This window comes from Populus alba, chromosome 4 (genome assembly GCF_005239225.2).
Source record: "Populus alba chromosome 4, ASM523922v2, whole genome shotgun sequence".
NCBI classification, from domain to species: Eukaryota; Viridiplantae; Streptophyta; class Magnoliopsida; order Malpighiales; family Salicaceae; genus Populus; species Populus alba.
This window is the reverse complement of record NC_133287.1, coordinates 686456-712669: the sequence shown is the minus strand read 5'-3', so window position 1 is coordinate 712669 and position 26214 is coordinate 686456. Positions and strand designations below refer to the sequence as shown.

Here is a 26214-nt window from a genome sequence, read left to right as displayed (position 1 = left end):
AATGACTTTCAATGAAGCTTACAACTCCAAAGGGGAGAAAGCTACAAATCAATGAAAAGAACCAAACTTTGAAAGTCGGTCTCTGAAATACAAGCAGAACAAACTAACCAAGGTTGTAGCTCTTTGCACATTCCCAAGTAACAGGATCAAGACGTTCACATCATGGATTGGACGGTATTGTTTTTAATTTCTCTTCGCAATTATTACACCAATGTGCTGCATGGAAAACATGTATATTTTGTTATCCCCAGTGAACGACGTAGCGTGGTAGTAAAGGGCTTGAAATCTGCACAACAGGTCTCAAGTTCAAGTCAGGGCATGCACCTCTTGTAAGAGCCTGGGACAACCAGAGTTTTACTCACTCACCTGGACCCACAAAATATGTTTTTCGAGGAATAGAGTTTCCTCTAATAAAAAAAAGAGAGAGTATATTTTGTTATGTTTTGGGTGTCCACACCTGGTGTGCATGTAATGTTAATGTTTTCTCTGTCTGTATGATGAAGAGATTTAACGACAAGTATCTGCATGTTCATGGCACGTAAATCAAAGAGACTATTTTTGTAGGTAGATTTGGTAACGTTTTGTATTTATGTTTCAAAGTATATTTTAATGTATTTTAAAAATATATTTAACTTCAAAATTATTAAAATTATATTTTTATAATTTTTTATGGTTTTAATATGTTGATATCAAAAATTAAAAAAATATATATATATTTAGGTATTTTTCAAAAATATATTTTCCTTTTAAAAATATTAAATTAAATTTTTTAATGTTTTTCAATAATTGTAATATATTAATACTATATATATATATATATATATATATATATATATGTATGTATGTATGTATGTATGTATGTATATGTATATTAAGGGTACAATATGGTAGTCGTTATATGCGTATGCACTATGTGATTAAAATAACATTTATAACAGGCCGTGATCCTCTTGCCAAATATAAATAAGAGATTTTTGTCTTAGGATGGTTTGTCTGTTTCAACTTGAAGGCATGTAAGAAAACTCGTCTGTTGCTATTGAAAGTCATTTTCATACACAGGAAACCCAAAATCCACAATAAATTTATTATTAACCAACTTACCAACAAAAAAAAAAAACAAATTACCAACAAAAATTTTATCCACAAATTATTTTTGTTCAGAGCCCATCGGTAAAATATTTATCCTGTCGTCGAACTCGTCTGCTGCTAATTGAAAGTCATTTTCATACACAGGAAACCCAAAGTCTGTCATAGCCATCTGTTGACTTGAACCAGTACGTCCGAACCCTAACAAAGAAATAGTCTAATCGAATTTGTGAGCCACGAAAACCTATTCAAACTTCTATGTTTCAACCATTAGACTTTTTCCTTCACGTCTTGGTCCACACCCTTCACCTTGTATAAATACCAAGCCTTGCTGAACCTCAAACCCAATTCATTTCACATCACATTTCTTCTGAGTGTTGAGACGTTAACGCAGGCCAGCCTTCACCATCCCATTCACGACAACAACTTCCTTCAAAGACATATATATAGTAAGACTAGATAGATTCAACCATGGCAAGTCTTCAAGTTTCAGGCATGGCGGTTTCAGGTTCCTCCTCCTCTTGTTGCAGTCACAAAAGTTTAGTTAGAGCCAGTATAAACGGACCGAAAATCCGGATCGGCCCTCTATCTCTACCAAGGCTTTCTAGCAAAGATTTTATTGAAGAACTGAGCATTAGATCAGGTGGTTATGGAATTCCGATAACTACACAAATGGAGAAGGGAACCGGTCCCATGACCAGTAGTTCTGATCCAGTGGTGGTTGCCAAGCTTTACGCAATCATGGAGGCTGTGGCAGACAGAATTGAGATGCACAAGAACATCGGAGAGCAAAGAGATAACTGGAACCACCTGCTTTTGAGTTCCATTCATGCTATGACTCTCACGGCAGCCACCATGTGTGGACTTGCAGCCGCTAGTGCAAGTGGTGAGCCACTTGCAGGACTCAAGGTATCCTCGACGATACTATATCTTGCAGCAACCGGAGTGTTGGCGATAATGAATAAGATCCAGCCATCACAGCTTGCTGAAGAGCAAAGGAATGCTGCTAGGTTGTTTTAAGCAGCTTCACGGCCAGATTCAAACTTTGTTGTCCGTTGGCAGTCCTACTGTTTGTGATGTCAACGAAGCAACGGAGAATGTTCTGGCTTTAGACAAGGCATATCCACTTCCATTATTAGGCGCCATGCTTGAAAGATACCCATCAAGTGTAGAGCCCGCAGTTTGGTGGCCTCAACAAGGGCGAAAACAAGCGAAAGGGCTTGGTAAGAAGATAGAAGGAAACGGGTGGAATAGAGAGTTGGAAGATGAAATGAGAGAAATTGTTGGGGTTTTGAAGAGAAAAGACAAGGCAGATTACTTGAGATTGAGTGAAAAGGCCTTGAAAGCTCACAAGGTGCTGGCGTTTTCTGGTCCTCTGCTTACCGGTCTTGGAGCTTTGGGGTCAGCTTTCGTGGGAGCTACTAACCCATGGGCTGTGATATTAGGAGTTGCTGGCGGTGCCTTGGCAAGCGTAGTGAATGCAGTGGAGCATGGAGGCCAAGTTGGGATGATATTTGAGATGTATAGAAGCAATGCAGGTTTCTTTAAGCTCATGGAAGAATCTATAGAGTCAAACATAAACGAGACAAATGTATGGGGAAGAGAAAATGGACAAGTGTATGAAATGAAGGTGGCATTACAGCTAGGCAGGAGCCTATCAGACCTCAGAATCCTTGCAGCTTCATCTTCTTTAAGAAATATTGAGGAGGATACTGAAGAGGAATTTGGAAGCAAGCTTTTCTAGTGCTAATTAATTGGGAGCTTAATCATCAACTACCTCCTTGTTAATATGATTTGTTGATTCTTTTTGTATATGATATACTAACATGATTTTTGTTCATCGTAATAATAGTGCCTTTGATTCCTTTTTTCACTATACTTGGTGTCTATTACTTTGTTAATTAATTATTGTATACTTGGTTGACAATTTTTAAGATGATTAATTAAATCATCATCATCATCGGTTAATCCTAGTGTTATATAGTAAAGACAATTTTCTTATTATTAGAAGCTGGTGTGCCGTAAACATCATCTTGAGATAGTGTTTACAATGACTTATTGGGTTATGGCCAATGTTAATAAATCGGCTTCCAATTTAAAATTTTATTAATTTAAATCTCTCAAATTAATTTTTATTTGATGTAATTTTAAATTTAGCTTGGATTTGGTTGTGGATTGAAGAGTTAACCAGTAAAATCATTGTATTAACTTGCCACTGTTAGGGCTAGGATTGACAAAATAAGTTTTTCATGTCCTCTGGAGGAGTCTTTGTCTTGCTGAAGCTCAAAGAAACCAGCCAGTCAAAGCGCCCAAATTTAGACGTTGCATTTAATGCAACAATTGAAATAGTCTAATTGATTTTTCTTATTAGAAATTAATTAAGGATTTGTTTGTGTGTTCCGAAAAAAAAAAAATCTAACATTTTTTTATTTGATTGTATTTTAAAATTTTGGTTTACTGAATACACTTTTCTCTGTAAGAAAAAAAATTATAAAAATAAGTTTTAAAGGACTGAAAGTGTTTCGACACAATATTTTTGTTTTAGACAGTTACTTGAAAAGTTATTTAATTATACACATACGTTAGACATATTTAATTTATTTTTTAGTTCAACTAGTTACCTGTAAACATTTATAGATTCATTAATTATTGAGTTGATTGTAATTGAGGGAGCTACCATGAGCATCTTAAATTCAAACAAGTTTACAATTTTTATGTAGAAAATCTCATAACTTGTCTAAGATACTAGACTTTAAAATTAAAAATAAATAAAATCATAGTTTTAATTGTTTGATTCTTTGATTTTAATTCATATAAAGTCTACAATTTCTTATTAATCCACTTGTTAAAATTCATTGTTTGTAACAAATATATATGAAACTTATGAAAGTATAACAATATCTAAAAGAAAACATAACAATAACTAAAAGTGATGTATTATTCATCAAGGCAAAAGACATCAAATAAACTGAAACACTACAGATTGTCATGCATATGGAGAGAACATTGGAACTAATGTTAGTCAACAAAGAAGTATAGTTGTGAAGACATGACTATTAATTTTCAATATTTTTTCTTCGACATAGAGTCTTACCAACCACTTTCAATTTTTTTCCTTTGGATCTTGCATGGTAGGATTTTATTATGCACAAACAAGTACACAATATGTTGATTAATTGATGGAATTGCTTGTTGTTTGTATAAAAATAAAATTATATTTGATTTTACAATATGTTTTTACGATCTAAATTTACATTGTATTTTTCGTATTGTGTCAAAAAAAATATTTTTTACAATCTTGATTAGAACCATGCATTGAAAATCCTTGACAAAAGAACATGAATCGATATATTATTTGTGTCTTCTTTGTGGTAATAGAAACTACAAGTTTACAAGATTACAAGCTGACGAATTAACAATTGCTTACAAGTTATTAGCGTACGAGATTACATAGAAGCCTTCTCATAAATAAGTTTTGAAGATTTTGCAAACTTGATTCAATTGTAAAGCAATTATTGTTGTTAATTTATTGTTGTTTTTGTGTCTTCTATCTTGCATTATTTTTTAAATAGAATTTTAAGGTAACTTCCGGTAACTAACCACTCATCTTATTTTATTCAATGTAATTTCTGATAATTATCCCCTCACTTTATTTGATTCATCGTTTTAAGGATTTTGCACCATGTATACTCTTTATACCTTCCTTTCATCACCCATGTTACTTTCATTTGCCTAAAACTGCTCAACCTCACTTATTTTAGTTTGTTATTACAAATTTAAGGTGACTTATTATTTATGCAACTCTATAATTTTTCAAGTCTGCTATACAATCAAGATTGGAATGAATTAATTCAAAACAAAATTGCTTTAAGATTTTTTTAAAAAGTTAAAATAAAATTATTTTTAAATCAAATTAAATTTTGAATGGATTTTAACCAGATGAACATATATCATTGCAATTAAACAATCTTTTTTATCTATACTTTATTTTTCTCTCATCTTCTTCAATCTTATTTGTGTTCGTGACCCGAGCTAAAATCAAGCATCATTTTCTGTTCTCACCCTAAGGTGTGTTGTCTTTATTTATTTTCTCCTTATTTTTCTATTTTTCAGGTGTTTTAACAATCCTTTAACTATCACTCTATAAAGGTAAGAATTTTTCATTCCTTTTTCTTCTCTATTTATGTCTTCTTTTTTTTTTTTTTTGCATTATTGTTTTGTCATTATTTTTGTTCAATTTGTGGAAGAACAGGTCAACATGACCAGTTCAAATGAAGATAAAGATTCAAAAGTTTAAAACATCTGCAACATATATCTTATCTGTAAATCGGTTCCATGAGGATGTACATGGCCTTTTGAATTCAAATCTGAGAATGTATAGGATAAGTTGTTATTCTGTAATCTATTTAATCAACTCTGTAATTCACAAACATTAAGTAAACGAATTACTAAAGCTTCTTCTTGTTTTACATGGTATCAGTCAGCCATTAAAAGACTAACGTCTGATCCTTTCTCCTTTCCTTTCTCTAATTCATTTTCTTTTTCTTCTCCCATCTGATGGCTTCTTCTTCTTCGACTACTCTTCCCCACATTGCTTCTCCGTTCTCAGTCACCTTTCTTTCCCATTTATCCCTTTCCCTCAGTGTTAAACTCAATCACTCAAATTATTCTGTTTGGAAAGCTCAGGCCCTCCCATATTTCCGTGCTCAAGGTGTCTTTGGCTATCTTGATGGCACCATTCCGATGCCTCCAAAGGAGCTAGAAGCTCCTCATCCCACTACAGGCGATATCATTATGATCCCAAATCCAGCATATGAGCATTAGCTTCGTCAAGATTCTTTAATCCTTGCCATCATCAATACTTCTCTTACTGAGGATGTTCTCTCTCAGGTTATGTCATATACCACATCCAAGGATGTATGGTTTGCTCTTCAACAAAATTTTCCTTCCATCTCACGTGTTAAGGCTGTTCAACTTCGTACACAGCTTGCTACTGCCAGAAAAGGAGCTATGAATGCTAAAGATTATTTTATTTCCATCAAACGTATGTCCGATGAACTTGCCCTTGCTGGCCAACCTCTCACCTCTGATGAAATTCTTACTTATATCCTTGCTGGTCTTGGTCGGGAGTATGACTCCTTAGTCTCTACAATTACCTCTCGTTCTGATGTTGTCACCTTGGAGGAACTTTATTCTCTACTTCTCATTACTAAGTCACGGATCAATCAGCATCATGACACCATTCAGGTTACTGCCTCTGCAAATATGGCAACCAGATATCCTACTTCATTCCAATCTCGCCCTGGTAACCTTTATCCTTCCTCTAACCGCAGTCGCACTAATTCCTATCGTGGAAGGAGTCGCGGAGGTCGCTCAACCACCCGTGATCCAGGAGCTCCTACCTCTCTTATCTGTCAGGTATGCCTCAAACCGGGTCATCATGCCTTGAAATGCTATCATCGTTTTGATCTCTCTTACCAAGATCAATCTACTCAACGTCCACCTCATGCTTTTCTTGCTGCTCGCCATCCACCTGCTGCTCACGAGTGGCATCCTGATACAGGAGCCACTCATCATCTTACAAATGATATGAACAACATTCATCTTCAAACTGAAGACTGTGATGGTCCAGATCATATTCAAGTAGCAAATGGTGCAGGTTTGGAAATTACTCACAGTGGTTCCTCCACTTTATCTTCCCCGTCCAACTCTTTTGCTCTCAATCAAATACTGTTAGTTCCTGATATTAAAAAAAATCTTCTTTCTGTCCACCATTTCTGTCAAGATAACAATGTTTTCTTTGAGTTTCATGCCTCTTTTTTTCTTGTAAAGGACTACTTGGGGCACGTCTTGCATTGGGGTCCACTTCGTAATGGCCTTTACAATTTTTCATTGTCGCTTGCTCATCTTCAGCCGCAAGCTCTTTCTACTATTAAAATATCTGCTACTTTGTGGCATCGGCGCCTTGGCCATGCTTCTTTCCCGGTTATTAATAAAGTTGTTTCCTTTTCAATTACCAATAATACCAATCCTATTTGCTCTCATTGTCAAATGGCCAAAAGCCATGCTTTGCCTTTTTCCAATTCACATATTTCTGTTTCGAATCCATTAGAATTATTATATTCAGATGTTTGGGGGCCAGCACCCATTTTCTCAACTACAGGTGCCCGTTATTACATAAGTTAAATCATCAATGAAAATTTCATTGTTTCCATGAAGCTAGGTTTCCAGATATCCTGAATGGAAACCACATATTGATGCATGGTTTCCAAGATTTAAGGTTAATAGTAACCTAAATATTTTATTATTGTGTTAATTTTGTTAGTTTATTGAAATTATTGAAATTTTTCTTTTATCAATTTTTACTGCAAGAGAAAATTTGAATGGGAAAGAGTTGATGATAATGTTGCAATGAGGGTTTGAGAAAGTCACACTGCAACCAGGTAAGTTCAAAATCAATATACTTTTTTTATTCTAAATATTAAAATTTTATTTTTCATTTACTAATAGATAATTTATTGGTAACTTATAGGTTACGTGATTTTTTGTACATAGCGTAGAAGAAAGCAAAAAAAACATATGCGAGAGAAAACGAGCTTCCTACTTGGAATGACATGGTGATTTGGAAGGATTGAAGTCCACCATATACCTCAAAGGCTATATGGGTGGACTACATTCAACACATGATGTCTGTGCGTTTCACTCAACGGTCACAGTCCGGTATAGAGAACCGGCACCAACATATTCATGATTCCATTACCAAGTATACCGGTGGCTCTATTCTATTTGTTTTGCATATGAAGCATATGGTAAGATTTTTTTATTATTTTCATTTTTTATTTTTTATTTTTTTATAAATATATTTAACTAATAACATTTTTATCTTATAGACTATGGTTATCAGATGCGAGTCTAAGTTCGATGGAATGTTTTATTGAAACACAATCGGTTCCAAATTTTTAAGAAGAAGAAGAAGAAGATCAGGACAGTCGAGAATTTACAGACAACCTATAGTGTTTTGATTGTTAGATGCTCACAATCGGTTCGAAATATTTAAACTCCTTATACAAGCTAGTCACTATAAAGTATTTTCAAATAATAAAAGTAGGCATTCAAATATGTATGTATATGTGAATGGATAATGGGTAATTAAATAATAAAAGAGAGCTCCTCCAAAATGTTGTTAATTAATAACTAAATAAAAGTCTCGAGGCTGGATTCACAATATCCTCCTCGTTTTGAAGAAATTAATATGTGATCACAATATTAGCTAAAAACAATGTTAATTAATTTTGTTATGGAGTATTTATTATTATTATTATTATTAAGGGTATAATATGGTAGTTGTTACATGCGTATGCACTATGTGATTAAACATTTACAACAGGCCGTGACCCTCTTGCCAAATATAAATAAGAGATTTTTTATCTTGAGATGGTTTGTCTGTTTCAACTTGAAGGCATGTAAGAAAACTCGTCTGTTGCTCTTTAAAGTCATTTACATACACAGGAAACCCAAAGTCTGCCATAGCCATCATCTGTTGACTTGAACCAGTACGTCCGAACCCTAAGATAAGAAATAGTCTAATCCAATTTGTGAGCCACGAAAACTATTCAAAATTCTATGTTTCAACCATTAGACTTTTTCCTTCACATCTTGGTCCACACCCTTCACCTTGTATAAAGACCATGCCTTGCTGAACCTCAAACCCAATTCATTTCACATCACATTTCTTCGGAGCCTTGAGACGTTAACGCAGGCCAGCCTTCACCATACCATTCACGATAACAACTTCCTTAAAAGACATATATATAGTAAGACCATGGCAAGTCTTCAAGTTTCAGGCATGGTGGTTTCAGGTTCTACATCCTCTTGTTGCGGTCAAAAAAGTTTAGTTAGAGCCACTATAAACGGACAGAAAATCCGCATCGGCCCTGTATCTCTGCCAAGGCTTTCTAGCAAAGATTTTATTGAAGAACTGAGCATTAGATCAGGTGGTTATGGAATTCCGATAACTACACAAATGGAGAAGGGAACCGGTCCCATGACCAGTAGTTCTGATCCAGTGGTGGTTGCCAAGCTTTACGCAATCATGCAGGCTGTGGCAGACAGAATTGAGATGCACAAGAACATCGGAGAGCAAAGAGATAACTGGAACCACCTGCTTTTGAGTTCCATTCATGCTATGACTCTCACGGCAGCCACCATGTGTGGACTTGCAGCCGCTAGTGCAAGTGGTGAGCCACTTGCAGGACTCAAGGTATCCTCGACGATACTATATCTTGCAGCAACCGGAGTGTTGGCGATAATGAATAAGATCCAGCCATCACAGCTTGCTGAAGAGCAAAGGAATGCTGCTAGGTTGTTTAAGCAGCTTCACGGCCAGATTCAAACTTTGTTGTCCGTTGGCAGTCCTACTGTTTGTGATGTCAACGAAGCAACGGAGAATGTTCTGGCTTTAGACAAGGCATATCCACTTCCATTATTAGGCGCCATGCTTGAAAGATACCCATCAAGTGTAGAGCCCGCAGTTTGGTGGCCTCAACAAGGGCGAAAACAAGCGAAAGGGCTTGGTAAGAAGATAGAAGGAAACGGGTGGAATAGAGAGTTGGAAGATGAAATGAGAGAAATTGTTGGGGTTTTGAAGAGAAAAGACAAGGCAGATTACTTGAGATTGAGTGAAAAGGCCTTGAAAGCTCACAAGGTGCTGGCGTTTTCTGGTCCTCTGCTTACCGGTCTTGGAGCTTTGGGGTCAGCTTTCGTGGGAGCTACTAACCCATGGGCTGTGATATTAGGAGTTGCTGGCGGTGCCTTGGCAAGCGTAGTGAATGCAGTGGAGCATGGAGGCCAAGTTGGGATGATATTTGAGATGTATAGAAGCAATGCAGGTTTCTTTAAGCTCATGGAAGAATCTATAGAGTCAAACATAAACGAGACAAATGTATGGGGAAGAGAAAATGGACACGTGTATGAAATGAAGGTGGCATTACAGCTAGGCAGGAGCCTATCAGACCTCAGAAACCTTGCAGTTTCATCTTCTTTAAGAAATATTGAGGAGGATACTGAAGAGGAATTTGGAAGCAAGCTTTTCTAGTGCTAATTAATTGGGAGCTTAATCATCAACTACCTCCTTGTTAATATGATTTGTTGATTCTTTTTGTATATGATATACTAACATGATTTTTGTTCATCGTAATAATAGTGCCTTTGATTCCTTTTTTCACTATACTTGGTGTCTATTACTTTGTTAATTAATTATTGTAGACTTGGTTGACAATTTTTAAGATGATTAATTAAATCATCATCATCATCGGTTAATCCTAGTGTTATATAGTTAAGACAATTTTCTTATTATTAGAAGCTGGTGTGCCGTAAACATCAGATAAGAATGTTTACAATGACTTGGGTTATGACCAATGTTAATAAATCCAGCCCAATTTTAAATTTATCGAATTAACTTTTATTTAATTTAATTTTAAATTTAGCTTGAATTAGATTGTAGCCGCAAAATCATTGTATTAACTAGCCGGGAAAGAGGTTTAATACCAGTACTGTTAGGGCTAGGATTGACAAAATAAGTTTTTCATGTCCTCTGAGGATCTTTGTCTTGCTGAAGGTCAAAGAAACCAGCTAGTCAAAGCGCCCAAATTTAGACGTTGCATTTGGTGCAAGAAATAGACTAATTGATTTTTCTTGTTAGATTTTTGTTCACTGTAAACATTTATAGATTCATTACTAAGGTCATCATCGTTGAGGGAGCCACCATAAGCATCTTAAATTCAAAGTTATTAAATTCAACATGTCCTGTACTTGGCCTATCGTAAGGTTCAAGTCACTTTGTATGGATTGATATAATATAATTAGATAATATTATTTTATTTTTTAAAAGTTAAATTAGATTTTAATCATGTTAACCAATTAAATTAATTGTATTGATTAGATTAATTTTCATTTGTCAAGCCAGAATAGATTTAATAATTGTTTTTAATTGCAAAATTACATGTGATAGAACTTATTATAAAATTTTATATCATGGTGTTCATAATTACTCATTTCTAGATCAGTTAATTAATCCGGTTGTTTAACGCTTTAACTAGCAAGTTGTGTTGTTGCATTATTAAACTTGAGCATTCTGAACCACTAATTAATGTATACTTTGTATGTTGCGGTGTTGACCAAAAAGTTTTGATGCTTAATTTGAGTACAAAATAAAATCACAATTGTTTTTTTTTTTATTATTCTTACAACCATACCCATAAACACGTAAATTTAAAAAATAATAAAAGCATAGTTATTAAATTGAATCCAACTTATTTTAAAGCAAGATATTATAGAATAGGATTCTAATATAGGATGTTGTAATCATTACAGTTACTGCAGTGTTCTACTGCCTCTATATAAATATGAAGGTTGTCTAAGGCACAACCCAACACATTCTATTATTTTCAACTTGGTATCAGAGCAACAAAACCCTAAAATAAATTAAACCTAATTTTCTCATAGCCTCCCAACCTCCCTTTTTCAATGGAACAGCCACCACATACATATTCAAATTATGCAACACCAGCAGTCCAGCTTTCTTCTTCTCCGACAGTGCAGCCCTCTTCTCTTGCAGCGCCTCCTCTGCTTTCCTCTACTACGTCACCGCCTGGATTCTCCTCTGCCATGGCTGGTGAACGCCTCCTCTTGCAGCCCACGTTTGCTGTCTCTACTGCCGCAAGCATTATCTCTCTTTCTCACACTCATCAAGTCATCTCCCTCAAATTAACAAACACCAATTATTTATATTGGCGTATGCAAATGCTACCTTATCTCCTAGGCCAAGGAGTTTTTGGTTTTGTTGATGGCTCCAACACATGTCCATCAACACATGTTCTTGCCTATGATGGTATCTCTCTTCAGGTAAATCCGCTTTTTCAAACCTGGAAACAACAGAACCAACTCATTCTAAGTGCTCTTCTTTCCTCCCTATCTATGGAAGTTTTGCATCTTGTTGGTTGTCAAAGTTCTTGTTCAGCTTGGGGCACTCTTGAGCGAGCTCTCGCTTCCACCTCCAACTCTCGTATTATGCAACTTCACGGCTCTCTTCAGGATCTTCGACAAGGTGATGAATCAGTAACTCAATTTATGCAAAAAACGAAGGTCTTATTTGATGAATTGGCCGCTGCTGGTCAGCCAGTTTCACTTGAAGATTTCAATTTATATGTGTTTCGTGGTCTTCGGGGAGAGTTTAAAGACTTAGTTACCAGTCTTATTACAAGGCTGAACCTTTATCATATGCAGATCTTCACAGCCATCTCCTCACACATGAATTTCTTCACAAATCTTCTGCTTCCATACATGCTCCTCTGCTACCCACACCCAGCATTCCATCTTCTGCTGTTGTTGCAAAGCGCAAGACTTTTGGCAATTTTGGCCGTAGTAGGGGCCACTTCAACGGTGGTTGGCGTCCCAACCAGTCCAACAGCAGAGGCAACCGATTTGCTGGCTCCAGACCTGATCACCGCAGCTTCCAAAACTCCTCCTTCGGTGACAATAGGCAAGGCTATTGGCAGCGTAATAGGGGGCAAAATCCACGCTGTCAACTGTGTCAGAATTTCAGCCATACAGCTCCCCATTGCCCTTAATTCCAGCAACGAGGTTATGGCCAACAACCCACTGCCAACCTAAAGACAAACGCGATGATTTTCCTAAAGGACAACTTTGACATTGAAAATTAAGTTGTTTGTTGTTACAAATAATCTTATTTTTTGAGATTAACAATTGAAAGATACGTGAAGTAGGATGACCTAGTCGACGATGCCATAAATCGGCAGAGGTAGAAGTGCAGGGAGACCAATAGGCTTGAGGAACTTACGTGACGGAAGACTTGGTCAGGGCATAGAGACCATCTTTACTCTGACTTGAGAGAAGGACTTCATGGGTGTTGAAATCCTTGACATAAAACACACGAGGGTGAAATTCAAAATAAATATTATTATCAAGATAAAATTTCTGAACAGAGAGCAGAGGTTTTGTGATTGCAGGAACATGAAGAACATTAGATAAGGTGAAAGAACGATGTGGTGTATATATTTTTGTATGACCAAGATGAGATATAGGAAGGCCCTTACCATCACCAACATGCAAATTATCATTACCAAGGTACGGTTCTGAAGCGGTCAAGGTGGCAAGATCAGGTGTGACGTGTTGATTGGCACCGGTATCTGGAAACCAATCAACAGAACCGGTTGAGGAGAGATTGCGTTGCACCAGGTTGGCAGTAGATGGGTATATCGGATCAAACGTCGTGTTGATGGTAGTATTGAGCGCTATAAAGCGCGCCTTGTTGCTAGAGGTTTTACCCAGTAGGAAGGTATTGATTATTCTAAAACCTTCAGTCCAGTTATTAAGCAAGCCACTGTCCGATTGGTTTTCTCTATTGCGGTTTCGTGAAATTGGAAGATTCATCAGCTTGATATTCATAATGCCTTCCTCAATGGTGTTCTTACTGAAGAGGTCTATATGAAACAGCCTCCAGGTTTCGTTGACTCTTCTCTTCCATCTCATGTGTGTAGATTGCACAAATCATTGTATGGTTTGAAACAGGCACCGAGAGCATGGTACACTCGTCTAAGTGATTTTTTGCTCTCCATCGATTTCCGAGCTTCCAAGGTTGACACCTCCCTGTTTATCTTATCTGATGGTACTAATATCTTTTATCTCTTGGTGTATGTTGATGATATTCTGCTCACGGGTAGCAACTCTGCTATGCTTCATCACCTTATACAGTTACTCAGCTCTGAGTTCAAGCTTCGTGACTTAGGTGTTGTTCACTACTTTCTGGGTATTGAAGTTCAGTCTCCTAGTATGGGTTTAATGTTGCATCAACATAAATATATTCTTGACATCCTCACTCGAGCTGATATGACTTCCTGCAAACCAGTTGATACTCCAGTCTCCCCTTCAAAAGTCATTTTATTATCGAATCATTCATTCTCTGATCCTACATGATTTCATCAAATCGTGGGTGCTCTTCAATATCTTACCTTCACCCGTCCAGATATATGCTTTGTTGTTAACAGAGTCTGTCAGTTTATGCATGCTCCTACAGATTCTTATTGGGCCGTTGTCAAACGTATTTTATGTTATCTTAAAGGTACGGCATTTTATGGTTTCCATATCACTCGAGGCTCCTCTTTTGCTCTACATGGCTTTACAGATGCAGATTGGGCTGGTAGTATTGATGATCGCAAGTCTACGGACGACTATCTTGTCTTTTTTGGTCAGACGCCGATTTCTTGGAAATCCGGCAAGCAACGCACTGTTGCTCGCTCCTCTACTGAGGCTGAGTATAAAGCCCTTGCTGATGGTACCGCTGAAGTCATTTGGCTTCAATACTTGTTAACAGATTTGCAGGTTCCCTCAGTCTTTACCCCTACCATTTGGTGTGATAATCTTGGTGCTACCTATCTCTCAGCAAATCCTATCTTCCATGCTCGTACTAAGCATGTTGAAGTGGATTATCACTTTGTTCGTGACCGTGTTGCCAAGAAAGAAATTCAGATTCGTTTTATTCCCTTTCGAGATCAACTTGCCGATGTCTTCACTAAACCGCTTCTTGTTGCATCCTTTACTGCTTTTCGATTCAAGCTTCGGGTTGATCCCCCACCCTCAGCTTGAGGGGGCATATTATAGAATAGGATTCTAATATAGGATGTTGTAATCATTACAGTTACTCATGTATCTATCAGAATAGAATTCTAATATAGAATGTTGTAATCATTACAGTTACTGCAGTGTTCTACTGCCTCTATATAAATAGAAAGGTTGGCTAAGGCACAACCCAACACATTCTATTATTCTCAACTCAAGAATATTTGGTTGGGTAGATGCTTCAAATTCTTTTATGAATATCTCAATTAAAAAGGATTATGAATTTTAGAGCTGAGTACTAAATCTGGTGTGAACAAAAATACTGTAACCATTACCACATTTAATAGTTTTACCCGACTGATTTTTTATTGGTATTTAAACTACCATTCTATTGGCAAGAATTTTACTGACAGATTCATGGACAAAAACCGTTCATCAATAATTTCATTTATGTTAGCATTTTTGTCGGTAAAGAAAAACATCGATGGTTTTACAAATAGAAAATACCCAGCAAAAAAAATACCCGCTTTAATACACCACAAAATTATTCCATTGGTGATTAATAGTGGCATTTATTGTAATTTTATTCAAACTCTCTATAAAATACCGACGAGATTATTTTGTTGGTGATAGTGGCATATGGAGTAAATTGTTTCAAACTCTCTGGAATATACTAACAAATAGTGCTTATCAGTATATCCGTCTATAATAATTTTAAAATATATTTAAAAAAAATCTTTTGAACAAAAAAAGAAAATAATTAAAAAAAAATAAATTTGTATAAAATAAATTTGAATAATATAAAATCCATATATTCATTGCAAATATATATGTTCAAATAAAATTAAACTCAAACAATGACAACACTGGAGGAGGAGCTAGGAGGCTAGTTGTTCCTAGGACCATACAACTAAAAAGGCAGAGCACACGTACCACCTATCTGTGATCTTATGTCCATGACTATTTGACAGAGTTGTGCATAATCCATCAAGAGTCACTCATATTTTTAGGTGAAATGGGTCGTATGTTGTCACAAGGGCGTAAACTCCTCATATTGAATGCTTGATACTGATTAGACTCCCAATGATTGAGACACTATAGGTCGTTCGCAAGTTCTCAGTTGTAGTATTGGAGAGTCCATGTATTCGATTTCTATTGGGTCCACCAAATGATCTCACCTTCAGACACAAATCCGAATCGAAATCTAGGTGGGTTAAAGGATTGTCTCAGTGTCTCACCATCAACTTGTTGTTATATGTCTCCTCCATCAACTTCTTGTTACATGTCTCCTGCAAATAAAAACTAAAATCATCAAATTCAATTCAAGAAAAAATAGCTTATGAAAAAAAATGATTGAATAAACATATCTTGCATGCATCTCGACTAATTTCACGGCCCCTGAAGTTAATGACAAGACAAGTCTCTAGTGGCCCTGGAATTTGTGAAACTTGAATTAATAATTTTTAAAAAATAAACATAGAATTTTATCAGTTAAATTATACATTTCAAGATTAAAATATTTAATAAGATAGGATAAAGGTATATTAAGCACTGCAAATTCAGAAAAATGACGAAAGCAAATTAGAGGAATTTAATTAGTTGCAATTCGGCCAACTTCTACGAATTAATTAATAAAAAATCATTGTGCCAGTAGCTAGCATTTTCATGTGATCACAGAGTACATCACACGCACCAGCCCATTTTCATCATTATCTGGCAAAGTGATCAGATTGGTAAGTAGTTTATCCATCCTATCACCATGATCTTTTCCTCTTTCACAATATTCTTACAAGAACAGTCCGTCAGTAACATGCATGCCCCAAAAGGTGATTAGCTTTTAGCGCAGGTAATGATGGATGTTGTTGATCACATTTTCTTTGTAATTAATTACAGGTAATTAGTTCATCCACCTTAAGCTACATGCATCATCTTCTTCTTTTCTTCTTCTTTTTTCTCTCTTTTTGAGAAAGAGCAACTACATGATCCTGTAATATTCAACCACACAGAATAAAATTTGATTATTCAATAATTTTATCGTTTTTCAGACAGAGAAGAATGCTCTAGCTAGTGGGTTGTTGCTTGAGAGTCAAGACTGTCTATATATACATCCTGTGATTTCACAATCCCTGACGATTCATGTTGCTAGTGATTAAGGAGCTTAGATATAACTTTTTTCCTTGGGACCAACATATAATATATTAATAAAAACACTCATTTTGACTATTATCTCGAACAAAACAAAGTCAGAAGAGTCAAAATGAATACCTTCTTATGTTTTATTTTATTTTTTTTTATTCTAGAAAGATATAAATCTATCCTTAAAATGATTTTAAAATAAATTTATTTTTATATTTTTATCTCTGTTCTTGCAGTTGAACGTGTTTCTGTCATTTCTGTATTTATATTTTCACCAGTACTCTACACAATCACATTTACAAGTCCTTCAATATCCTCACACACAGCTGCTTGATGCACAAATATGAGAAGAATTAGCTAAAGACACATTGAGCATAGTGAAAAACCTGCAGGAGAGTGATGGGATCAATAACGAAAACCATGACGAGGTAGTTTTGCTTTCAAATATTATCCTTTTTACAGAAAGCATGGAATTACTGGACCTAGCTAGCTACCCTCCACCAACCAAACTAATTCTTAGTCCATTTTCATGCTTTGCCACCCCTTTTACGCTCCCTGACGTCGATTTCTTGACATTTAGGGTTTGTTAAAAAGAAATTATAATCAAATTGGTGTCGGTAAAATATGTGCTCCCCTTTGTCAAAGCTTAATTATACTTCATATATATATTTGTCGGTAATATATTCAAGGCTAATTCTCTATTGTATGATGTAGAATGATGTAGCTCATTTGTAACTTTCTTTATTGAATTAATTACAAAAGGGGCCACCAAGAAACCATTTTTTGCATGAGCCCTCGTAGCCGCTTCCTTAAAAAAAAACTTGGATTATAACAATTTTTAGATAATTAAGTTAACTTGAATCAACTATTTTTATTAAAATAATAACATTTTATTATTATTATTATTTTACTTAGTTGGTTTAAATGAAATTTGATCAAATTAATTCATTTACTAGAAATTCAACTAGGTCAATCAGAATTGACCGAGTTAATGTTTTATTTAGTTTAACTAGAAACATGCTTTAAATTAGATTTCAAGTCCCAAACATATCTAAATTAAACGAGGTTTAATAACAAGTATGATTCTATATAATTAAAAAAAAAAAAACCTATAATGATTTGTTATTGGAAAGCATTTAAAGGCTTTGTTTTTTATAAATAGATTTACATTTTACTTCATTGATCATAATAATTAAATGAATAGAAATACTAAATCCTTAAATTAGAAATCCTAATCTAACTTGTTAATGTAGTCTTCTTAATTATTCTTACTTTTTTTTTTAGTTTAACGTGAGTGTCCGGGCCAGCTTACGCGCACCTCGACTAATCCCACGGGCCCTGAAGTTAACGACCATGTAAGCTTCCAGTGACCATCATATGAGCAACCTAGGGCTCGAACTTGAGACCACAGAGAAAGCAAACCTCTTGGTCCAAAACTCTTATCATTGGGCCACCACCTAGATGGTTATTAATTATTCTTACTTTCATTTGAGGCACTGTGGTAGATGCCTATTTTAACCTTCACTTTCCACTTTCGAAATGCTATTAGAAGGCAGTCCTTGGACAAAAATAGAGTTCTGGTATTCATCACTATCAGCAGCAATATCAAATAAGTTTAGAATACCATATACTCAGGGGCGGAACAAAAAAAAAAAAAGTTAGGGGGGCCAAGGTATAAATTAGGGGCTAAGAAAACATTTCATATATTTTTATTAAAATTATAAATATATTATAAGGGAGGGGCATTTCTTTGCAGCGGCCTCCCCCCGGGCCACTGCATATACTATATAGGATCCATTAGGTTGAAGCTTTTAATAATAATAACAATGAGTTTGATCACTTGTATTTCAATAATTTATTGGCAAAAGTACAGCGGACAAAGAGATGCACATGCTCTAAAGTGTAAGAAAAAATAAAAAATTGAATCCTTAAATTAATTTAAATACAAGAAACCTTCAAAAAGTACTGTGAGGTGTAAAAAATATAAAGGAAAAAAACCTTTCTAGGGAGGGAAAAAGACATTTATTACTGCATTTTTCTCCCTTTCTGACGGGGAAACGAATTGTTCTGAAAAAGAAGACATGTAATTAAAATGTTTGGACAAAAGTCACACATAGTCCCTCATGTTTCAACATTTAGTCCAATCAACATCTATACTTTATACTTGGCCATGACCCTCCTTTCCCATTTGATAGTACACGCACGTATATGCTGTCTATTTTTGAATTTTGGATTGAAAATATTGGAGCCATGATCCTATTTTTCTAGACGCACGTCTTACAGTTCTCAAGCTATAATCAGTATTGATTAAAAAATTTGTGTGTCTATTTTGTTTTGCATCATAACATTTCTTAGTTGCTTAGTTGAGTATTAATTTGTTTAGTTGCCTAGTAGAGGATTAATTTGACTAAATGTGAAAGATATAGGGTCCATATATGATTTCTTTCGTCTTATATCAATCAATAAAAGAAATTTCAAGGAAGCCTCTAAACTAGCCTCCATTCCATCCAATAAAAACCTTCTTCTATGTGATCTCTGTAATTTTTCTTTGATCACCATCCTCATTGCTAAAAGTACCTCAAACCGACAAAAACTCTTGATCTTGAGCACCCAAAAACTCCATCTTTACAATCTCTAACACAAAAAGTCTCAATCTTTTCGAAAAAGAACACTAAACATGATTCAGCTTTTGTTTACGGTGATATTTTCAGAGATGGCAATGATATTATTATTTGTTTTCAAGTCCCCATTAAGGAAGTTTCTGATAATGAGCTTGGATCGACTCAAAAGAGGGCGTGGACCAGTCATGGTTAAGACAGTTGCAGGGACAGTGTTTTTGGTTTTAATCTCAAGTGTTTATAGTATGGTGAAGATCCAGAAACGTGGGATCGATGTTGGTGGTGTTGTTAATCCTACAGACCAAGTTCTTATGGCTAAACATCTTCTTGAGGCTACTCTTATGGGTAATAATTCTTTGTTTCTTGAGTTATGTTTTTGTTTTGTTAAAGTTATGAGCTTTGTGGGGTTAATGTAATGTGATTGAATGTGTGCTGAAGATTAGATTTTCATAGATATGTTTGTGATTGGTTTGGCGGGGTTGGTAATTTCACTGTTTTATGTACGATTTGGTGAAATAATGGCTATTTCATTCCGGATTGGAGATGTCTTAGATCCATTGTTAATGCTGAAGAATGATATCTAAATTAGAGGTGCGTTTTGATTGTGAGGTTGAGATTTTTTCTCTTTCTTGTTTTTCCTCCTAACCATGCGTGTTGAATGATTTGATGAAATGAGGCATTTGATTTGGACCTGTTTATTGGTAGCTTGTTAAGATTTAGAGAGAGAGAGAGAGAGAGCATTGTGTCATCCATCGCCATGGAAGATGGATCACCAAATGTTTAGTGCTGTGGGGAAAAAAAAAAATTGAGTCGATTAACTCCAATATCTGAATTTTGATTGACCTTGAGCAAAAGAGTCCAAATATTACGTTTTTCCGTCTTAGATCAAGGGAGAACTTTGGAGTTGGAACTCTTTGTTCAGGATTTTAGGAGAGTGTCAATTAGATGATTCTTTCTCTTTTTTTTTGTGTTTAAGCTCTTAAAGCTAGCACGCGATACTTACTTCGATGTAAGAAAATCATTTCAAACAGCATCAATGTCTCCACATGTTTTCCTGCTTTTCCTGTTTTTAGATGATTGAACTCTGCCTTGATGCTTGGTAATGCCATTAGATGTGAATAAATGTGCTGCTATTTTCAATTAAAAAACATCCCTTGACAACTAAACTTCAAGTAAAGAGCAATGCATGCTGTTATTTTTCTCTTATACAGTACTACTATATAGTGAAGCAATAATAGCCTGCTTTTCTATGCATGTGCCTGCAGACCTATGGTTCCCTTAAGATGTCAAACTTACAGCATCCTGTATCATACATGTATTTGCAAAAGTACTTCCAAATATGGCATTTTTCTGCACCAATGGAATTCTCTTCAGCTGCACGAAGATTTTATCCCTGTTATATGCTCTCTTGTCTATTGTACATCGGTTATGAATTATAAACTCAAATAACAATAAGATAAAAGTGGATTATGTAACTTCCAGTATTTATTTTTCTTTTCAGAATGCTGTACAACACCTCAGCTGTGATCAGATTCATCATGATGTTTTTCAAACACCTGTCCTTCATTTTAGAATGCTAGGCAACATCTCATTTGTAATAAGATTCAACATACTGCTTTTCAAACATATGTACTTCATTTCAAAATGCTATGCAACTTCAAATGCTGTGCAACAATTTGGTCATCATCAGATTTTGTAACTTCAAATGTGTGTTTTTCATTTCCGAACATATGCTGTCATTATACTTTTACATCTTTGGCGGGTGGCATAGATATTTGAAAATATATACTTTCCTGCTTCTGATTCTTCTCTCATCATTTAGCACTGGTAAAATTGTGCAAAAGAAACCTTGCTTCACAAAGTTTCATATTTACTGCAAAGAACTTCCGCACAGTCCCCTGTTTGTTTGATGTGTCTCCAGAATGGCTATTACCTTTATTTAAATACCTTTTATGCTATGCAATGCTATCTCTTTTTAACATTTTTTGCAACAGCTCTTCAGTGAACCTATTCATGGATCTTGTAGAACATAGTGTTGAATTTCTTTATATAATATATGTGAGGAATGGTGTGAAGTGCTTTCTTTTGTAGCATATATCTTCTTTTCTGAGCAGCACTTATAAACGTGAGAGTTTTGTCTGTTTCTGAATCTTTTGAAATAATTTTTTTGTTTTTGAGTTGAATGACTAGGCAATTTATTTTTGCAAATTCCTTGTTTCTAGAGACCTCATGGGCTCTTCAACCTGTATAAACTTGAGGCAACTCTGTGCAGGTTCCATCCTTTTCCTTTCACTAATGATAGACCGCCTGCACCACTACATCAGAGAGCTTCGTATGCGGAGGAAGAGCATGGAGGCTGTAAAGAAACAAAATCGAAGTTTTGAGGATGGGAAGGTTGAGGAGACCAAAGCTTTAGAAACAGAGGTGTCCACACTGCAAGAAAAACTTAAACAGCTGCAATCTGAGCTGGAAGTCAAGTCAAAGGAGGTGAATACATCAGAAGCCAATGCAGCTGCTCTAAGTAAGCAATCTGAAGGGTTCCTTCTTGAGTATGATCGCTTGCTAGAAGAAAACCAGAACCTACGGAGCCAGTTGCAATCTGTGGACTCGAGACTTTCACGATCAACTAGCAAGAAGAATACTTGAAAAACTGAGTCACACTTGTTAAATAGTCTTTTTATCCTCCTCATAGTTGTTTTTTTTTTTTTTTTTTCATAGTATCACTGGGGATTTTCACGATGGGATTGTTGGTTAGGGTTTAATTGACATCTATGCATTGCTACAAGTGTGGAGAAAAAGACAAGCTGAAACGCACAGAAAAGGAAAGTAAAATTAGGGTTATCATTTTGTGTTCACTACAAGTGAAATGTAGAGCTTAACGCTGAAAAATAATGGATATCTTTTGTCAGCATAAATTCTGATATGTTGTTTTCTTCACATTGTTTGGTGTATTAGAGAACATATACTGCTGGTATTCTCTCCCTTATGAATATAAATGGTGCTTTTTGAGTCAGACAAACTTTTTTATTTTAGCCATGGATTGAAGAAAGTGATGCTCAAACTCGAGCTCTCACCTCTCTTATTTTGCAAGGCTACAAACTTCGATCTGTAACTATGCTTTGTATTTACAATTGACTATGATTTAACCTGAAGTTCTTGTTTTTGAATTTTGATGGAGAAACATATCGGTGTCTAATGCAGTAAGCACCATCAAGCCAGGGAAAGTCAGTGCTGACAGTGCAGCCAGCACAAGCATCAATCCTTTAAACATAATATTACAAATAGCCATACGATATGATGAAGATGAGACTTGGCGGATAGATAAGGTTTTATGCTGCTGAACCTGAATAGCACCTGGTGTAGACGAGGGTAGAGTGGACAGGCCAGTATCTGAATCATCATGCTTAAAGCCAGTTCTTACAATTGCATTTTATGGTGGCTCATCCTCTCTCTCGAGGAAGTGGTAGCAGTTCTATTTGAGTTTGAGATTGAATCAATGGAGACACATGGAGCAATGAGTCGTATGGGTGGGGTTTGCATGGGCAACAGGGGAGTGGATTTTTACACCATTTTCAGCAGTGAAATCTGTCAAGGTCTCACCTTGACAAGATAGAAAAGATTGATTTTTGAGAAAGTAGAAGATAGATTTTGAGAGAGGAAAAAATAGAGAAAGGAAAGATTGAAGAGATAGGGAGAGAGTTCTGTAGTTCCTGCAAAATTACTTCATTTCATTGTCTGATTATTATGAAATGAATCTTACTCTACTAACTGAACTTCATTTTCCTCCATCTGTTTCTCACAACTTTCCTAATTGCTAACTTCCTATATTTAATTAACTACTAACAGTACCAGAATTTCTACCATTGTAACTGCTACCCTTCACCCCTCTTAACTACTTCATGCCCTTGTACCAGTAATCGTAACAATATCCATATCTTGAAAGGATTATTATCCTCAAGAATCGAAAGAAAACAACAGGAACTGCATCTAAATCTTGTCTATTTCCTTTCATGTATCATATTCAGGAAATGAGTTGCCCACCGAATTAATCCAGCCGCTACTGCTCTATTTTCTTCTTTCATGATCTTTCTTTCCAAGATTGCTATAGGCTTGACAATAACTCGTCTATATTTATTGAACTCGTCTTCTTCAGCTTCTTCCACATCTAAGAACCTATCCTCTTCCACTCATTCTATCATATGTATTTCCTCCACGCTACATTGATGGCATGGACTGTACTTCCCACCATATTTAATTGGAGCACCACTCTAGCCTTCTTCTTTGCTCATACAATGTTTCAGATGGTTGCTTAAGGCCTTGAAATGTATCGTTCTTGATTTGATTGCTGGGATTTAAAGGTTCCTGTCCTGTCCATTTACTCACACCAATTGGAATACTCATCTTACTAGTCATTCTGCTCCTTTTAATCATGGCTAGATTTGACTCTTCTTGTTTCTTGGCTTGTTCAAATGCCTGTATTAGGATGACTGACTTCAAAATATTCAGCATTGGTTTTACATCATCCTTGAACCCGCTAACAAAACTTGATATGTAGTATGATTCAGGCAAGTTAGAGTTCATTGCAATCATAAAGGACTTGAGCTCTTCAAACTTGTGTATGCATTCCTCCATTTCTCTTGAATCAACTTATTAAATTCTTCCACTACATCCTCCCTACTCCCACTCCCAAACCTCATACATGTTCCTTTTGTGAACTCATTCCAAATGGCCAACTCCTTATTACTCAAAATGAATCCTTTAAACCAAACTTATGCCCTTCCTTGCAAGAACAGAGAAGCCAACTCAACCCTTTGTTGTACAAGAACCAAGTTACGTGTAAAGAACTTCTTGTACTTCCTTAACCATCCCCTAGGATTATCTCCCTAGAAAACTGGCAAATCAATCATTGGTAGAGGTGGATTATATCCAGTTTTGTGGTGATCTTGGCTGCCCATGTGATCCATATAGACACAGCATGCATGCATCTACGTTTACGATGTGGTCTCGCTTAGTCATAAAGGGCAAGAATCTTGCTGGGAGTTTCGGGAGTTAGGGAAGTTCAGACCATGAATGCTTCACTCCATCAAAGAGCTCAAAGTTTGGAGCTCTTTCAGGATCAAGCCGCCTCTCAAACATGCAAATTTTTCCGTTCACATAAATAGCATATGGAAAACACTTGCCAGACTTACATTGGTGGATCATCAATCTTCTCTCCTGCATCTACGTCAATGATAAGAGTTTGTTTCATCCTTGAGAGTGGTTTGATGAAACCCAGAGGGTGTGGAGGGAGAAGATGACACCAGCCAAAAAACATATAACTTGGAACCTACAAAAATCACTCCCGGTGGTGCATGAAACCCCATGTCCTGTGCTAAGGCAAAAAAAATAAAATTCGTATGTCCTGTAATGACTATGAAGATTAAGAATATATGAGTAATTAAAAGGTAGGTCCTGGTGAATTGGACCAACAATTTTTAGATTAGTGGTGGATCTACAAAAGGGAGGCTCAAACTCGAGCTTTCTCCTCTCTTGCTTGGCAAGAATACAGACTTTGATTTACAATTGATTATAAATTAACATGAATTTCTTGTTTTTGAATTACTGAAAAAAATTCAGTGCAGGGTCCTTTTGGTGGAGAAACCTGTAGGTGTTAAATGCAGTGAGAACCATCAAGCCAAGGAAAATCAGATTTGACAGTGCAGATAACACAAGCATCGATCAATCCTGAAGCTATATGACCTTTAATATCTTTTGCGTACTCAACAGAAACGAGTGCCAGGAATGTTAATGTGAATGAGTAAGCTCACAATGCAACATTGAATTTTCTCATTGATTTCTTGAAAAGAGCTGGCCTACAAGTCTGATACACAGCATACAGATTGATTATTTAGATGAGAGCAAAGTTTCCCTCACACATAATACATATGGTATTATCACAGGCCTAGTTTTATATCAAGCATCACAATAGGAACAGAAAAGATGCTACAAACAACAAAATAGGGAACAATTTCTGAAACAGATATAGGTGACGATTGAAGCAACAAAAACCATGAAATCCAAGGAGCATACAAGTAGTTTACTCCTGTATAGTGCAAAAACTCTTGCTTCACCAAGTTAAAGTGAAAGAAACATTTCAGAACATAGATAAGAGAGAGGGAGTTCAGTATCAGAAGTGCAGACCACCATAGCAAAAGAAAAGCAATAGAAGGAAGCATACGAAATACGTGCCAGACATCTTTCGAACCATTATTATTAGGCTCACTTAGGACCTTCCGTAGCAAGGCTTGTGTACCAAAAGACAGGCTTATCCTGAAGTAGCCTGCATGTGTCCTAGTTAAAATGGAAGACTGTGATGGCTGGTCAACTTCAGCTTGGTAGCCATTTTGTTCTTTGCTGGTGATGATCAAAGCATCGATTTTGATCTCAATTTCCGGTTTAACATGAACATCTATGTTGCTTCCATTTATCTATATTGAAGGAAGTGGGCCTGAGTATAAGAACCCCTGAATTTCAGTATCAGGCTATATGGGTGCTTATATAGGTAGAGAAATAGGCGTGAGAGAAGACAAAAATCAATGGAAAACAATGTATTAGGTGTAAAAGTTATCATGCCCCATATTCTATGGAGGGCATGCTTGTTGACATGAAAAAAAAATCTTGGAAAATACCCTCATTAATTTAACTTCATGCGTCTTTGATATTATAATAGTTTTATGATTATAATTTAAAAAAAAATTTA

The 26214-nt window shown here is 35.8% G+C and overlaps 3 protein-coding genes and 1 non-coding gene across 4 annotated transcripts; all 4 read left to right on the top strand.

Moving 5' to 3' along the window:
- Positions 1-1557: 1557 nt before the first annotated feature.
- Positions 1558-2830, top strand: LOC118050877 (probable F-box protein At4g22030). The gene is made up of 2 exons (XM_035061347.1): positions 1558-2096; positions 2149-2830. Exons 1-2 carry the CDS (start codon positions 1558-1560, stop codon positions 2828-2830), a joined length of 1221 nt encoding a protein of 406 aa, XP_034917238.1.
- A 3332-nt stretch (positions 2831-6162) lies between these two features.
- LOC118050909 (small nucleolar RNA Z247) lies at positions 6163-6301 on the top strand. Its single transcript, XR_004687943.1, has one exon. It is a non-coding gene; the product is annotated as a small nucleolar RNA Z247 (small nucleolar RNA).
- Positions 6302-8908: 2607 nt separating this feature from the next.
- Positions 8909-10180, top strand: LOC118050878 (probable F-box protein At4g22030). Its single transcript, XM_035061348.1, has one exon. The coding sequence runs from the start codon at positions 8909-8911 to the stop codon at positions 10178-10180; it is 1272 nt and encodes a 423-aa protein (XP_034917239.1).
- Positions 10181-19337: 9157 nt separating this feature from the next.
- LOC118050906 (uncharacterized) lies at positions 19338-22438 on the top strand. Its single transcript, XM_035061373.2, has 2 exons — positions 19338-19820; positions 21748-22438. The coding sequence occupies exons 1-2, from the start codon at positions 19535-19537 to the stop codon at positions 22119-22121; spliced, it is 660 nt and encodes a 219-aa protein (XP_034917264.1). The 5' UTR covers positions 19338-19534; the 3' UTR covers positions 22122-22438.
- Positions 22439-26214: the final 3776 nt, after the last annotated feature.

Coding starts and splice junctions, on each gene's coding strand:
- LOC118050877 (XM_035061347.1), top strand. CDS start 1,558: ATGGCAAGTCTTCAAGTTTCAGGCATGGCGGTTTCAGGTTCCTCCTCC. Junction 2,097..2,148: donor GAGCAAAGGAATGCTGCTAG/GTTGTTTTAAGC, acceptor GTCCGTTGGCAG/TCCTACTGTTTGTGATGTCA.
- LOC118050878 (XM_035061348.1), top strand. CDS start 8,909: ATGGCAAGTCTTCAAGTTTCAGGCATGGTGGTTTCAGGTTCTACATCC.
- LOC118050906 (XM_035061373.2), top strand. CDS start 19,535: ATGATTCAGCTTTTGTTTACGGTGATATTTTCAGAGATGGCAATGATA. Junction 19,821..21,747: donor TCTTGAGGCTACTCTTATGG/GTAATAATTCTT, acceptor AACTCTGTGCAG/GTTCCATCCTTTTCCTTTCA.